General features: G+C 47.6%; 1 protein-coding gene across 3 annotated transcripts in view; it reads left to right on the forward strand.

The window, feature by feature from the left end:
• The window catches only part of LOC120320116 (KAT8 regulatory NSL complex subunit 1-like), a 33,744-nt gene extending 19,760 nt beyond the window's left edge, over positions 1-13,984 (forward strand). For all 3 annotated transcript variants that reach the window (XM_039369571.1, XM_039369573.1, XM_039369572.1), the window contains 6 exons: positions 1,944-2,113; positions 2,846-2,964; positions 4,300-4,354; positions 8,169-8,281; positions 10,688-10,895; positions 12,956-13,984. In XM_039369571.1, the coding sequence (XP_039225505.1) occupies positions 1,944-2,113; positions 2,846-2,964; positions 4,300-4,354; positions 8,169-8,281; positions 10,688-10,895; positions 12,956-13,180 (890 nt within the window). In that variant the 3' untranslated portion in view covers positions 13,181-13,984. The remainder of the gene's footprint in view (positions 1-1,943; positions 2,114-2,845; positions 2,965-4,299; positions 4,355-8,168; positions 8,282-10,687; positions 10,896-12,955) is intronic.
• Positions 13,985-14,468: the final 484 nt, after the last annotated feature.

A 14,468-nucleotide genomic window follows, 5' to 3' on the forward strand; every position in this document is an offset into this window, starting at 1 on the left:
TCTATATCTTATCTATCTGTCATACATCTATACTTACCAACATCAATATCTATCATGCATCTATATCATCTCTATATCAGCTATGACTATCATCTATATCATCTATCATACATCTATACTTCAATATCAATATCATGCATCTCTATATCGTACATCTATATTATCTCTATATCATCTCTATCTCTATATCATCTATCTCATCTATATATCTTACTATATCATCTCTAGATCATCTCCATATCTATCTCATCTATCTATCTTAAATCTATACTTATCAATATCAACCTATCATGCATCTGCATCATCTCTATTATATATCTGTCGTACATCTAGATCATCTCTATATCTATCTCTATCACCTATCATCAATATATCCTACATCTATACTTATCAATATCAATATCTATCATGCATCTACATCATCTCTATATCTATCTCTATATCTATCATATATCTAGATCATGTCTAGATCTCTCTCATCTATATATCTTACATCTATACTTATCAATATCAATATCTATCATGCATCTACATCATCTATCTCTATATCGTACATCTAGATCATCTCTAGATCATCTCTAGATTTCTATCATCTATCTCATCTATATATCCTACATCTATACTTATCAATATCAATATCTATCATGCATCAACATCATCTCTATATCTGTCTATATTGTACATCTAGATTATCTCTAGATCATCTCTAGATCTCTATCTCATCTATATATCTTACATCTATACTTATCAATATCAATATCTATCATGCATCAACATCATCTCTATATCTGTCTATATCTGTACATCTAGATTATCTCTAGATCATCTCTAGATCTCTATCTCATCTATATATCTTACATCTATACTTATCAATATCAATATCTATCATGCATCAACATCATCTCTATATCTGTCTATATCTATTGTACATCTAGATTATCTCTAGATCATCTCTAGATCTCTATCTCATCTATATATCTTACATCTATACTTATCAATATCAATATCTAGCATGCATCAACATCATCTCTATATCTGTCTATATCTATCGTACATCTAGATCATCTCTATCTCTATATTGTACATTTAGATCATCTCTAGATCATCTCTATCATCTATTTCATCTATATATCTTACATCTATCATCATATCCTATCTATACTTATCAATATCTATCATGCATCTACATCATCTCTATATCTATCTCTATATCTATCGTACCTCTAGATCATCTCTAGATCATCTCTGTATTTCTATCATCTATCTCCTCTATATATCCTACATCTATACTTATCAATATCTATCAAGCATTAACATCATCTCTATATCTCTATCATACATCTAGATTATCTCTATCTCTATCTATCTCATACAACTATACTTATCGATATCTATCATGCATGTATATCAGCTCTATATCCATCCATCTATCTCTCTATCTGTATCTATCTGTATATCGATCATCAACCAAACGCCATTTCTATCTACATTAGCAGTCTTTCCCCCCCCCCCTCCTTTGGGAACTGTAAATGGTCACTAAAGGAAGCGTGTTTAAGCCGAGACCTTGCCTTTTATTCGCCTAAAGCAGTGTTTCTCAACCTTGACCATTTTAAGGCATGTGGACGTCAACTCCCAGAATTCCACAGCCAGCAATGCTGGCTGTGGAATTCTGGGAGTTGACGTCCACATGCCTTAAAATGGTCAAGGTTGAGAAACACTGGCCTAAAGGGAGACTTAGCGACGCCCTCCTTGCGTTCCCTATCCTGGTTTTTATATCGGTCAGGATGATCAGTGAAGAATCGATTCAGTTGTAGGGAAGCAAGGCGGACGAAGGAATTTAATGAAGAATGTCATTCATCATCCTCATCATTCTGATGATGAGGATGATGGTGTTGTCCCGATTGACGAGCCTGTCTCTTCTCCTCTCCGTTTCCCTCTGCCAGGGGCTCTGCTGAAAGGACTGGCCCGGTACCGCCTCTGCGCCCCTCATCTTCCTCCTCGCAGCAAGCCCGGCACTTCGCACCCGGGGCCTTCTTTGTGCCTAGAAAACTCTCCCGGTCCAGCCGCCAGTAATGTTCCGGGTCATCCCGCGACGGCCGGCAGCTCAGCGCTGGTGAGTGAGCGGGAAGGTGGTCCTGAGCACAGAAGGGAGGGTCTGTAAACAGAGAATACACACACACACACACACACACACACACACCCCTTCTAGCACTGATGACGTTCCCTAGTTGGGTCATGAGACGTCTGCAAGGAAACCACCCAGCTCAGAGAACACCAGGGACCCCACAGTCCTTTCTCCTCCTCCTCCTTTTCCTCCTCCTCCCCCCTTCCAGCACTGACAATGTTACCTAGTTGGATCATGAAACGTCTGCAAGGAAAACAGCCTGGGGAGTCCACCTCGCCTCTGTCCATCAATCAAAGTCAGAGACCGGAACAGGACATGCTTGATAAAAGGCTACCATAAAGTGGTCTCTCTCTCTTTTTTTTTTTTTTTAACCTTTATGTTTTTAAACAATTGTGGTCTCTCTTTACTTTTTTTTTTTTTTTTTACTTTTTTTAAACGATTGTGGGGTTTTTTTTTATTTTTTTAAATTTTTTTTTAAACGATTGGGTTTTTACCTTTGTTTACTTTTTAAACGATTGGGGTTTTTTTTACTTTTTTTAAAGCAATTGTGGGGGGGTTTTTTAGTTTTTTTCTTTTAAGCTGTGGTCTTTTTTACTTTTTTTTTAAACGATTGGGTTTTTTTTTAACTTTTTAAAAATGATTACGGTTTGTTTTTTTTTTTACTTTTTTAAAAAAGTGATTGTGGGTTTTTGTTTTTTTAAAAAAAATTTCTCTGAGCAGCCCGCCAAGAAGAAAAAAGTGGAGACTTCCTACGATATCAACAATATCGTGATTCCGATGTCTATGGCCGCAGCGACCCGGGTGGAAAAACTTCAGTATAAAGAGATTTTAACCCCGAGGTAAGTTGGTTTCGATAGAGATAAATAGATAGAGGAGAGAGGGATGATATATAATGGTAGATGAGAGAAATGATAGATGGATGGATAGAAGAATAGGTGGATAGGTGGATAGAAAGATGAGAGAGAGAGATGAGAGAAATGATAGAGATAGGTAGACAAACAGACAGACAGATAAGGTGGTAGAGATAGATGTTGACGATAGATAGATAGATAGATAGATAGATAGATAGATAGATAGATAGATAGATAGATAGATAGATATGGATGGATAGATATGGATAGATAGATAGATAGATAGATAGATACGGATGGATAGATATGGATAGATAGATAGATATGGATAGATAGATGATAGAGAGTTATGGATAGATAGATAGATATGGATGGATGGATAGATAGATATGGATGGATGGATAGATAGATATAGATAGATATGGATGGATAGATAGATATGGATAGATGGATAGATAGATATGGATGGATAGATGGATAGATAGATATAAATACTTATGGATGGATAGATAGATATGGATAGATAGATAGATAGATATGGATAGATAGATGATAGATAGTTATGGATAGATAGATATGGATGAATGGATAGATAGATATGGATGGATGGATAGATAGATATAGATAGATAGATATGGATGGATAGATAGATACGGATGGATGGATGGATAGATATGGATGGATAGATAGATAGAGATAAATACTTATGGATGGATAGATAGATATGGATAGATAGATAGATATGGATAGATAGATGATAGTTATGGATAGATAGATACGGATGGATGGATGGATAGATAGATATGGATGGATGGATGGATAGATAGATAGATATAGATAGATAAATATGGATGGATAGATAGATATGGATGGATGGATGGATAGATATGGATGGATAGATGGATGGATAGATAGATAGATAGATAGATAGATATAAATACTTATGGATGGATAGATAGATAGATAGATAGATATGGATGGATAGATGGATAGATAGATATGGATAGATAGATAGTTATGGATGGATGGATAGATAGATATAGATAGATATAGATAGATATGGATGGATGGATGGATAGATATGGATGGATAGATGGATGGATGGATAGATAGATGGATAGATAGATAGATAGATAGATAGATAGATAGAGATAAATACTTATGGATGGATGGATAGATATACGGATATAGATAGATAGAGATGGATGGATGGATAGATAGATACCAAATATTCATCTTCACCCCTCTGGCTTTATGAGGCCTCTAGAAAAATTGCATTGCCTGAACGCCAATTTCACCTCTCGTTTTCTCCCCCTTCCTTAGCTGGAGAACAGTGGATCCCAAAGAGTTGGTGATCTTAGAAGAGGCCGACGCGCAGGTAAGAGGCGTATCTCCAGGCACACCAGGGGGTAGCCGCCTCTCTTCAGCGGGGGGGGGGTTGGACTAGATGGCCTCCGAGGTCCCTTCCAGCTCTGTTCTTTTATGATTCTGTCAGGGTCTCCTGCTTGAGCAGGGGGTGAACTAGATGACCTCTAGGGTCCCTTTCCGACTCGTGTCATTCTAGGATTCTATAAGGGTCTCCTGATTTGAGTAGGAGGTTGGACTAGAAGACCTCCACGGTCCCTCCCAGCTCTGGTTCCCGGAGAGTAAGTCATACAATGAAGGGTTACAGAAACTGGGAATGTCTAGTTGAATGAAAAGAAAGGACTCGCAGCGTTCAAGTCTTTGAGGGGCTGCCCCAAAGCAGAGGGAGTCAAGCTCTTCTCCAAAGCCCCTGAAGGCAGGGCACGAAACAACCGATGGAAACTCATCCAGGAGAGAAGCAAACCTGGAACGAAGGAGACACTTAAGTCGACAGTGAGCAGAATTAATCCGTGGCACTCCTTGCCACCAGACGTTGTGCCTGCTTCATTCCCTGGAGGTTTTTCGAGAAGAGACTGGACAGTTACGTGTATGAAATGGGATGGAGTCTCCTGTTTGAGCAGGGGGCTGGGCTAGAAGACCTTCCAAAGTCCCTTTCAGCCCTGATTCTATATTGCAGGAAGACGGGAGGGAGGAAGGAAGGAAGGAGGAAGGAAAGGAGGGAGTACACAGAAAAGGAAGGAAGGAAGAAGGAAGGAATGGAGGGAGGGAGGGAAGAAAGAGGAAGGAAGGAAGCAAATACAGAGGAACAAAGGGAAGGAGAAGGAGGGAGGAAAGACGGGAGGAAGGAAGGAAAGAGAAGAGGGGGAAAATGGAAGGAAGGAAGGAAGGAAGAGAACAAGGGAGGAGAGGGAGGAAAGGAAAGAAGGAAATACAGGGAGGATAGATGGGAGGAAGGAAGGAAAGTGGAAGGTGGAAAAATGGAAGGAAGAAAGAAGGAAGGAAGAGAAGGAGAGAGGAAAGACGGAAGGAAGGAAAGAAGAACGAGGGAGGGAAGGAAGGAAGGAAATACAGAGGAAAAAAGGGAAGAAGAGGGAGGAAAGACGGGAAGAAGTAAGGAAAGAGGGAGGGAGGAAAAATGGAAGGAAGGAAGTCGGAAGAAGGAAGGAAGAGAAGAGAAAGGAAAGACGGAAGGAAGGAAGGAAAGAAGAACGAGGGAGGGGAGGGAGGAAAGGAAGGAAGGAAATACAGAGGAAGAGAAGGAGGGAGGATAGACGGGAGGAAGGAAGGAAAGTGGAGGGAGGAAGGAAGAGGAGGGAGAGAGGAAAGACGGAAGGAAGGAAAGAACGAGGAAGGGAAGGAAGGAAATACAGAGGAACAAAGGGAAGAAGAGAAGGAGGGAGGAAAGACGGGAAGAAGTAAGGAAAGAGAAGAGGGAGGGAAGAAAAATGGAAGGAAGGAAGAAGGAAGGAAGAGAAGGGAAAGGAAAGACGGAAGGAAGGAAAGAAGAACGAGGGAGGGAGGAAAGGAAGGAAGCAAATACAGAGGAACAAAAGGAAGAAGAGAAGGAGGGAGGAATGACTGGAGGAAGTAAGGAAAGAGAAGAAGGAGGGAAGAAAGAAGGAAGGAAAGAACGAGGGAGGAAAGAGGAAGGAAGGAAGGAAGGGTGCCGCATGTGGTCGCAGGGTCTGGCAACATGTAATCTCAACCAGCGGGACCCAGGCCCAAACTATTTCCCCCCCACCCCCTTAGGGACAACAGGGCTTTGGTCTGTCCCACTCATGGATTCTCCATCCACTCATGCTGGAGAAGGGGCGTTTGTCTTGCCTGAAGGCCTTTTCTCCGCACGATGATGGAGCATCCACTCCCTCCCTTTTCCTGTCCGTTGGGTCCGGTGTCCAGTGTAGGAGGAGCAGAGAACGCCCGTGCCGCGCCTTCGTCGTAAACTGGGGTGCTCTTGCACAAGCAGAGGCGTGTGGCCACCTTTCAGACTTACGTCTTGTTTGAGCGGGAACATAACATGAAGAGGTCGTGGGAAGGGCTCCGACGGAAATTAGGTAACCCCACCTCCTGGGATCGATGGCACAACGAACGGACCTTGGGAAGAAAGGAAGGGTCTAGTGCAGTGGTTCTCAACCTTTTTAATGCCGCGACCCCCCCTCCCCAACCGGTCATAAGTCGAGGACTACTCAACCGGTCGTAAGTCGAGGACTCCTCAACTGGTGCAGCACCGTTTGCAGAATGGGACTTTGGGCGGGCTCAGCAGGGCCGAGACAGCCTGGACAATTCCCATTGGCTTTTAAAAGCCAATCGAATGAGACTCTATTCAAGAGAGTCTTTTCGATTGACTTTCAAAAGCCAATAGAATAAAAGGGAGTAGCACAGCTAAGGAAAAGGGGGAAAAAAATGGCGGACTGCGTTGTTTGGCGACCCCCGTGAAATGGTCGTTTGACCCCAAATGGGGTCCCGACCCACAGGTTGAGAACCACTGATCTAGGTGGATAATAATAATAATAATAATAATAATAATAATAATAATAATAATAAAAAGTTGGAAGGGACCTTGGAGGTCATATAGTCCAACCCCCTGCTCAGGCAGGAAACCCTATGGACAGCTATTTTAATGGGCTCAAAGGGTGACGAGACGAGGGCCTGCAAAACCCGGTGTAGCTCCCAAGAAGGATATGTATGGGTAGGAGGGAGGGAGGGAGGGAGGGAATTCTCCAAAGCAACAGAAGGAAACCACCCAGCTCAGAGAACACCAAGGACACCACGGTCCCTTCTTCCTTCCTTCCTTCCTTCCTTCCTTCCTTCCTTCCTTCCTTCCTTCCTTCCTTCCTTCCGTCCTTCCTTCCTTCCTTCCTTCCTTCCTTCCTTCCTTCACTGATGATGTTCCCTAGTTGGGTCACAAGACGTCTGCAAGGAAACCACCTAGCTCAGAGCACCAAGGACCCCACAATCCTTCCTCCTGCTTCCTTCCTTCCTTCCAGCACTGATGATGTTCCCTAGTTGGGTCACGAGATGTCTGCAAGGAAACCACCCAGTTCAGAGAGCACCAAAGACCCCACAGTCCGTCCCTCCCTCCCTCCCTCCCTCCCTTCCTTCCTTCCTTCCTTCCTTCCTTCCTTCCTTCCTTCCTTCCTTCCTTCCAGCACTGATGATGTTCCCTAGTTGGGTCACGAGATGTCTGCAAGGAAACCACCCAGCTCAGAGAGCACCCAGGACCCCACAGTCCTTCCTCCTCCTTCCTTCCTTCCTTCCTTCCTTCCTTCCTTCCTTCCTTCCTTCCTTCCTTCCTTCCTTCCTTCCTTCCTTCCTTCCAGCACTGATGGTGTTCCCTAGTTGGGTCACGAGATGTCTGCAACGAAACCACCCATCTCAGAGAGCACCAAGGACCCCACAGCCCCTCCCTTCCTTCCTTCCTTTCTTCCTTCCTTCCTTCCTTCCTTCCTTCCTTCCTTCCTTCCTTCCTTCCTTCCTTCCTTCCTTCCTTCCAGCACTGATGATGTTCCCTAGTTGGGTCTCGAGATGTCTGCAACGAAACCACCCAGCTCAGAGAGCACCAAGGACCCCACAGCCCCTTCCTTCCTTCCTTCCTTCCTTCCTTCCTTCCTTCCTTCCTTCCTTCCTTCCTTCCTTCCTTCCTTCCTTCCAGCCCTGATGATGTTCCCTAGTTGGGTCTCGAGATGTCTGCAACGAAACCACCCAGCTCAGAGCGCACCAAGGACCCCACAGTCCTTCTTTCTTCTCCTCTTTGCCCTTCTCCTTCTCTCCCCACCGTTTCTGCAGTCGATTGCCGACCTCTTGACCCGAACCCCCTTCTCTTCTAGCTGGAAGACACGTCAGATGAAACGTATCTGAACCACCACCAAAAATTTGAAGAGCTGGAACGGGCCCGCTGGGATTCCTGGACGGGAACCTCCTCCCAGAGACGGGGAAACAGGTATGGTGTTCCCGCAGGGTCGCCCCTCCGGCGAGGCTCTTTCCACACCAGAGACGACGGCAGGTCTACATTAGCTCCTGGTCTCTTTGCCGGGGACTGCTTCCGTGGAGAAAGGTTTTTTCCCGCGGGCCGGAGAGGGCGCGGTATTGCGTGCTGCCTGCGTCCCGCGAGTGCAGCTTTGCTGGTTTTTGTGCGGACTGGTTGGTGGCCGCGGCCCGGGGGTCCCTGGTCTAAAGAGGGAGATAGGTGTAAGGTAGATGAGATGGATAGACAGGTGCAGGCAGGCAGGCAGGTAGGTAGATAGAATTGGTAGATTGGTTAGGTTGGTCGATAGGTAGAAGGGTAGATGAGAGAGAGAGAGAGGTAAATGATAGATAGCTTGGGTGGATAGGTAGGTAGGTAGGTAGAAGATAGCTTGGGTAAGTGGATGGATGAATGAATGAATGGATAGACAGACAGACTGATTGATTGATTATAGGTGGGTGGGTGGATAGATGATAGATAGATAGATTAGATAGATAGATAGATAGATAGATAGATAGATAGATAGATAGATAGATAGATAGATAGATAGAGATATTTAGGTAGATGATAGATAGCTTGGGTGGATAGGTAGGCAGGTAGATTAGATAAATAGACAGACAGACATGCATATAGGCAGGCAGACAGACAGGTAGATAGATATAAACAGACAGATATTTAGAGATAATAGCTTGAGTGGGTAGACAGACAGATAGATTATAGATAGCTTGGGTGGGTAGGGGGATGGATGGATAGATGATAGAGAGAGATTTAGGTAGATAGATGATAGATAGCTTGGGTGGATAGGTAGGTAGGTAGATTAGATAAATAGATGCATATAGGCAGGCAGACAGACAGTAGATAGATATAGACAGACAGATAGATATTTAGAGATAATAGCTTAGGTGGGTGGGTGGGTAGACAGACAGATTATCGATAGCTTGGGTGGGTAGGGGGATGGATGGATAGATGATAGAGAGAGATTTAGGTAGAAAGATGATAGATAGCTTGGGTGGATAGGTAGGTTAGATAAATAGACACAGACAGATGCAGGCAGACAGACAGATAGATAGATAGGGTGGCTGGATAGATATATAGATAGATGATGGATGGATAGATGGGATGGGTAGATAGATAGGATGGGTAGGAAGGTAGATAGATAGGGTAGGTAGGGAGGTAGATAGGATGGGTAGGGAGGTAGGTAGGTAGATGGATAGATAGATAGATAGATAGATAGATAGATAGATAGATAGATAGATAGATAGATAGATAGATGATAGGTAGATAGATAGGATGGATAGATAGATAGGTAGGTAGATAGATAGGATGGATAGGTAGGTAGATAGGATAGATAGATGGATAGGTAGGATGGATAGGTAGGTAGGTAGGTAGACAGACAGACAGATAGATAGAGGTGATAGATTGAATAGGTTGATGGAGAGTTATAGGGGGGTAGATAGATAAGACAGACCAGCAAATATGATTGGTTGACTGGATGGATGGATATGATAGCTATAGATATGATGGATGGAAGGATCATACAGGATAGATGATAGCTAGAGAGATGGTGGGTGGGTGGATGGATGCCTAAGATGATCTATGATAGATAGCTAGAGAGATGGATGGATCGAAGGCTTGATGGAGAACACGATAGCTAGCGAGAGAGACGATACGGATGGATGGATGCAGAGATACATGACGTGATAGAGGGATAATGATTGAGGTAGATGAATGGATAGACCAGAGATATGACAGCTAGGGACACAGAGAGAGAGAGTGGATGAATGTGTGGATTGGATGGACGGAGGGACAGACAAACTAATTGCCCCGTGGCTGGCTTGGGAATCCTACTTTAGGGACAATAATGCAGCAAGAAGACGCCCCCAGAAGCTAATCACCTGGGCCCAGCAAACGAGACACACGTGGTGGTGTGGAATTACGTGGCGTCGGAATTCTACAAAGGAATGATGGGATAACGTCTCTAGAGCAGATGCTTAGGGGGACGGGGTGGGGGCTTCGAAGAGAGAAGTCACCAAGCATCTAAAACCTTTCCCGACCTGCTTCCCTCACCACCCCAGAAAATGCAATGGATAATTTTTTTTTTCTGGAATGTTCTTCTCTGGAGCTGGCAGGCCATGGAGCTTTTCTCTCTTTCCCAGCGTTTCTCGCGCACCCCCCCCCCCCAATCATTTTCCCCATTTGTGATCGCCTTTGGGAGACGCGCCTGTCGATGGGCACAGTCCTGTCCGTCACTGGGGCGGAAGGAATAAGATCTCCCCCCTCCCCCAGCTCCACCCACCCGCCCGCCATCTTGGCATTTTTCTGGCTGCTCTGTCAGGCTCCGTGCTTGATGGGGGCGGGTTCCCTTTCCTGTTCTCCTTGCAGGAGCTCTAACAAAGCCGACGGGCGCTGGGTGCCTCCTCCCGGCTACCAGGAGAGCGGGCTGAATAGTCTTCACTACCCGCCGGGCGCCAACTCACCCACCGCCTCGCTCAGCCCGGACCCTTCCAGCGTCCCGACGCCCCTCTTGTTCCGAGGGCGAGGCGGGAACTCCTTCAGCGAGGACTCGTCCTTCAGCGCCGACGAGATCCAGGTGAGAACTTGGCATCCCACAGTGGGTCACTCCGACGGACAGATTGTGGCATCAGAGGCGTGCGTTTTGTCCCAGCCTACGGGAGTCCTCGTGAAGCTCACAAGGAGAAGCCCCTCTTCCAACAAGCAGGCTGGGACCTCAGGAAAAAACCAGCCCCCTTTTTATGATTCACAGACCTGAGTCCACGCCCAAGGCAAACAAAACACAGTTCACAGGAACTCGATTCCTCAATACGAACGGCTGCCTTCGGCCACCAGCACCTCCCACCCCGTCCCTTTTATAATTCAGCCCAGGCGTGGCTGCCTAATGCCTTCTCCTTTGCCTTTGGAGCCACCCTGTTTGCATTCCTACTCTCTTCTCTTGCCAGCTTTGTCTCAGCTGTTCTTCATCACTATCCAACTCAGGCTCCCGGCACAGCTGTGTCTCAGCCTGAGCGTGAGTAGAGGGGCCGGGCTCCTCGTCCGACTGTTACGTCTCGGAGCTCCTCAGAGCCTTCCTCTGACTCCGATGTCCCTCCAGGCCTCTCCTCCACCTCTGATTCCTCAGACTCCCCTGCCCTTAAGGCAGGGCTTTTCAACCTTTTTCACCCATTGGGCCACTTTTAGGATATGGCAATGTCTGAGTACCACCCCGCCGCCTAGCAAGGTGTCAAAAACTTGATGATCAAGACAAAGGGAAAAAAAAGGAAAACAGTGGTAAAGTACAGGTAGTCCTCGACTTACAACAGTTCGCTTAGTGACTGTTTGAAGTTGCAATGGCACTGAAAAAAAGTGTCTCTCTCCCCCCCCCCCCCCCAAGCCACAGCTGAGCAAGATGCCTGCCTGGCCGCCCGGCCGCGCTCTTCCTCCTGTCCGAGGTTTTCGTTGTTGTGAGCGTTTCTGTTGAGGTGGGGTGGGGGGTTGTTTGGTTTTTATTTCCCTCCCCCCCCCCCCCCGGTCTGCTGGGTGGTTGCAGCAGGTTTTGGTCCCTTCACATGACCCCGGGACACTGGGACCGTCATAAATACAAATCGGTTGCCAAGCATCAGAATGTCAATCACAAGACCCTGGAGAGGGGGAAACATTCCAGCCGATCGGCGCTTCTTCAGGGCTCAGCGGACGCGCCAGGATCCGCGCCGAGCTCCAGCTGGAGCCTGGCGCTGATCCTGGCGCTTCCACTGAGCCCTGACGGTTCCAGAAGACGCGCTGATCCTGGCACTTCCGCCCAGCCCTGCAGCTCCAGCCGTCTCTCGCTCAGGCTTGTGCGGTGTTGCCACCGGTTCAGCTCATTCCCCTCCCCCGCTACCCCTTTTCTAGGATGGCCGCGCACCACTTGCCAGGCGCCCATGTACCACAGGTGGTACCCGTACCACTGGTTGGAAAAGCCCTGCCTTAAGCACCACGATCTCATGTCGCCCCGGCTTCCCCACCGACTTCATTGGGGAAGCCGGTGGGAAAACCTTGAAAATTGGAATCCCAGCCGTCCTCGACCGAACGGCTGGCGATCGTTTTGACGCTCCGACGACCGTTTTCTCACCCTGACGACCGTCCGCGTCGCAGCCTCCCCCCGGTGAGGTGATCCAAATTCCGACGCTTCGGCACCCGACTCGCATTTATGACGGCTCCGGTATCCCGAGCCGTGGGTTCAAACTTTGGACACCGAGCAACTCCTGTTTTATGACCGGTCGCCGTGTCTGGGAGGTGGTTCGAGCGAATCCCCTTGTGCAACTTGCCTGAGCAGAGGGTGGGACTCGACGACCTCCAAGGCCCCTTCCGACTTTATTAATGTTATTATTATTATTAAGCTTCTGAGGAGCAAAATCAAAAGGGGGAGCCCGATTCGCTTAACGACCGGGCGACTCACTTTAGCAACCTTATGAAGGGTGAAAAAAAACTGTCCTAAGTTGCTTTTTCCCCGTGCCGGTCACCAAATGAGTCAGTTGCATGGTGAGGACTACCTGTCTTCCTGCAGAGGTATGTTGTCACTGCAAGCGGTCGTTAAGCAACAGGTTGTAAGTCGAGGGCTACCTGTATGGGTCTTCCCTCGCTGAATACGCCTTCTGTTCTTCCTCTTCTCTCCAGAACGTGCCGCCTTGGGAACCCCGCACCTTCCCTCTTTCCGACGCAGAGCACCGGGCACTGCGGGAGCCCTCCCACAAAACCTTTGGCCAGCAGTGGGACGAAGCCTTGAGGACTAACCACCTCGACGACGCCGGCCTCCTGGCCAAGCGCCCGGCGCCTCCCGAGGACGGCGATCGGCAGCGCCCGGCCGAACCTTTCGCCCCGCCCGCGCTGAACAACAGATGACCTCTTGGGCCCCGGAAAGAAGACGTCGGGAGAGTCACACCCACACGCTAGAGAGGCCATCACCGAGCTCGGCTGGCGAGCCAGGCGCCGGGAAAGTTGGGCGCAAAAACGGAGGCCCGTCTTTGGATTCGGAGTGCCTCACGACCGGCGAGGAAGGGTCCAGCAGAGGGCCGTGAGCCGCTGAGCCTCTGTGGGGCGGGAGGAAGGGGCGACTTGGATAAGCCCATCGGAAGGTGGGAGAATCCGAAGCACCACACCGGAAGGAAAAGTTAGGGGCTGCGGGAGACCCCCCCCACTCAAAAAAAGGGGGGGGAAGCTTAAGAGGCTGTATCACACACCAAGATGGGACGCTTGGGAACGGACGCCGTCGAATCGGGACCTGGAAAGCAAGAGGGAAGTGTGGATTGATGGGCGAGATGGATTCGTGGATGATGGGCTTCGTTCCCCTGAGCTGCTGCGGTCGGGGGTTGGGGGCTTGCGAAGAGAGGGCGATAAATTTTCACACAAATTTATCCTTTTAATCTACGCCGTTCTGGAGCCCGCGCTTTTCCCGAACGCGAAATCCCGCAGTTCCGGAATCGGCGGGTTTTGTTTTTTTTTCTTCTTCTTCTGCCTAACTTGGAATCATGGTTCTCCTGATCTTGGGGGGGGGGGTTTCAAAACAACAAAAAGAAAAAAAAAGCAATCATGATTGCCACCGGCGCTTTCTAGACTTTTCTCTCCAGAAAAGCGGTCGATCCTACGCAGTTGTACGGAAATGCTAATTTAATCAATAAAAAGGAACTTGGACCGGATGAATTAACACACAGGCTCCGGAGTGGTCATTCATTGGGCGGTTGTTTGGGAATACTTTTTTTAAAAAAAAATAAAAATATTTTGTCAAATATCTACAGAGGTCTTCAAGGGTGGGGGGGAAACGACAAGCTGTGACTGGACGTTGGGGTATGGAAGGATTTATCATTCCTTGCGCTCCCTCCGAGAGTCGCCGAGGCCGCTTGGAGATTTATCGCTGTCCTACGGGTCACCCGCGTGGTACAAACGGGTGTGGGGCCTTCTCGGAATGGCTGAAAGGACAATGTTGTCGACCAGGGGTATCAAACTGCCAGTTCCGTCACGTGGAGGCGCACCCACCCCAGCCCCGGCAACGCCAAAATAGTTGCGATACGTCGCTCCGAGAGTCGCCGAGGCCACTTGGAGATTTATCGATGTCCCACGGGTCACCCGCGTGGTACAAACGGGTGTGGGGCCTTCTCGGAACGGCTGAAAGGACAATGTTGTTGACCAGGGG

This window comes from Crotalus tigris, unplaced genomic scaffold (assembly GCF_016545835.1).
Source record: "Crotalus tigris isolate CLP2741 ecotype Arizona unplaced genomic scaffold, ASM1654583v1 scf7180000021169.355214, whole genome shotgun sequence".
NCBI classification, from domain to species: Eukaryota; Metazoa; Chordata; class Lepidosauria; order Squamata; family Viperidae; genus Crotalus; species Crotalus tigris.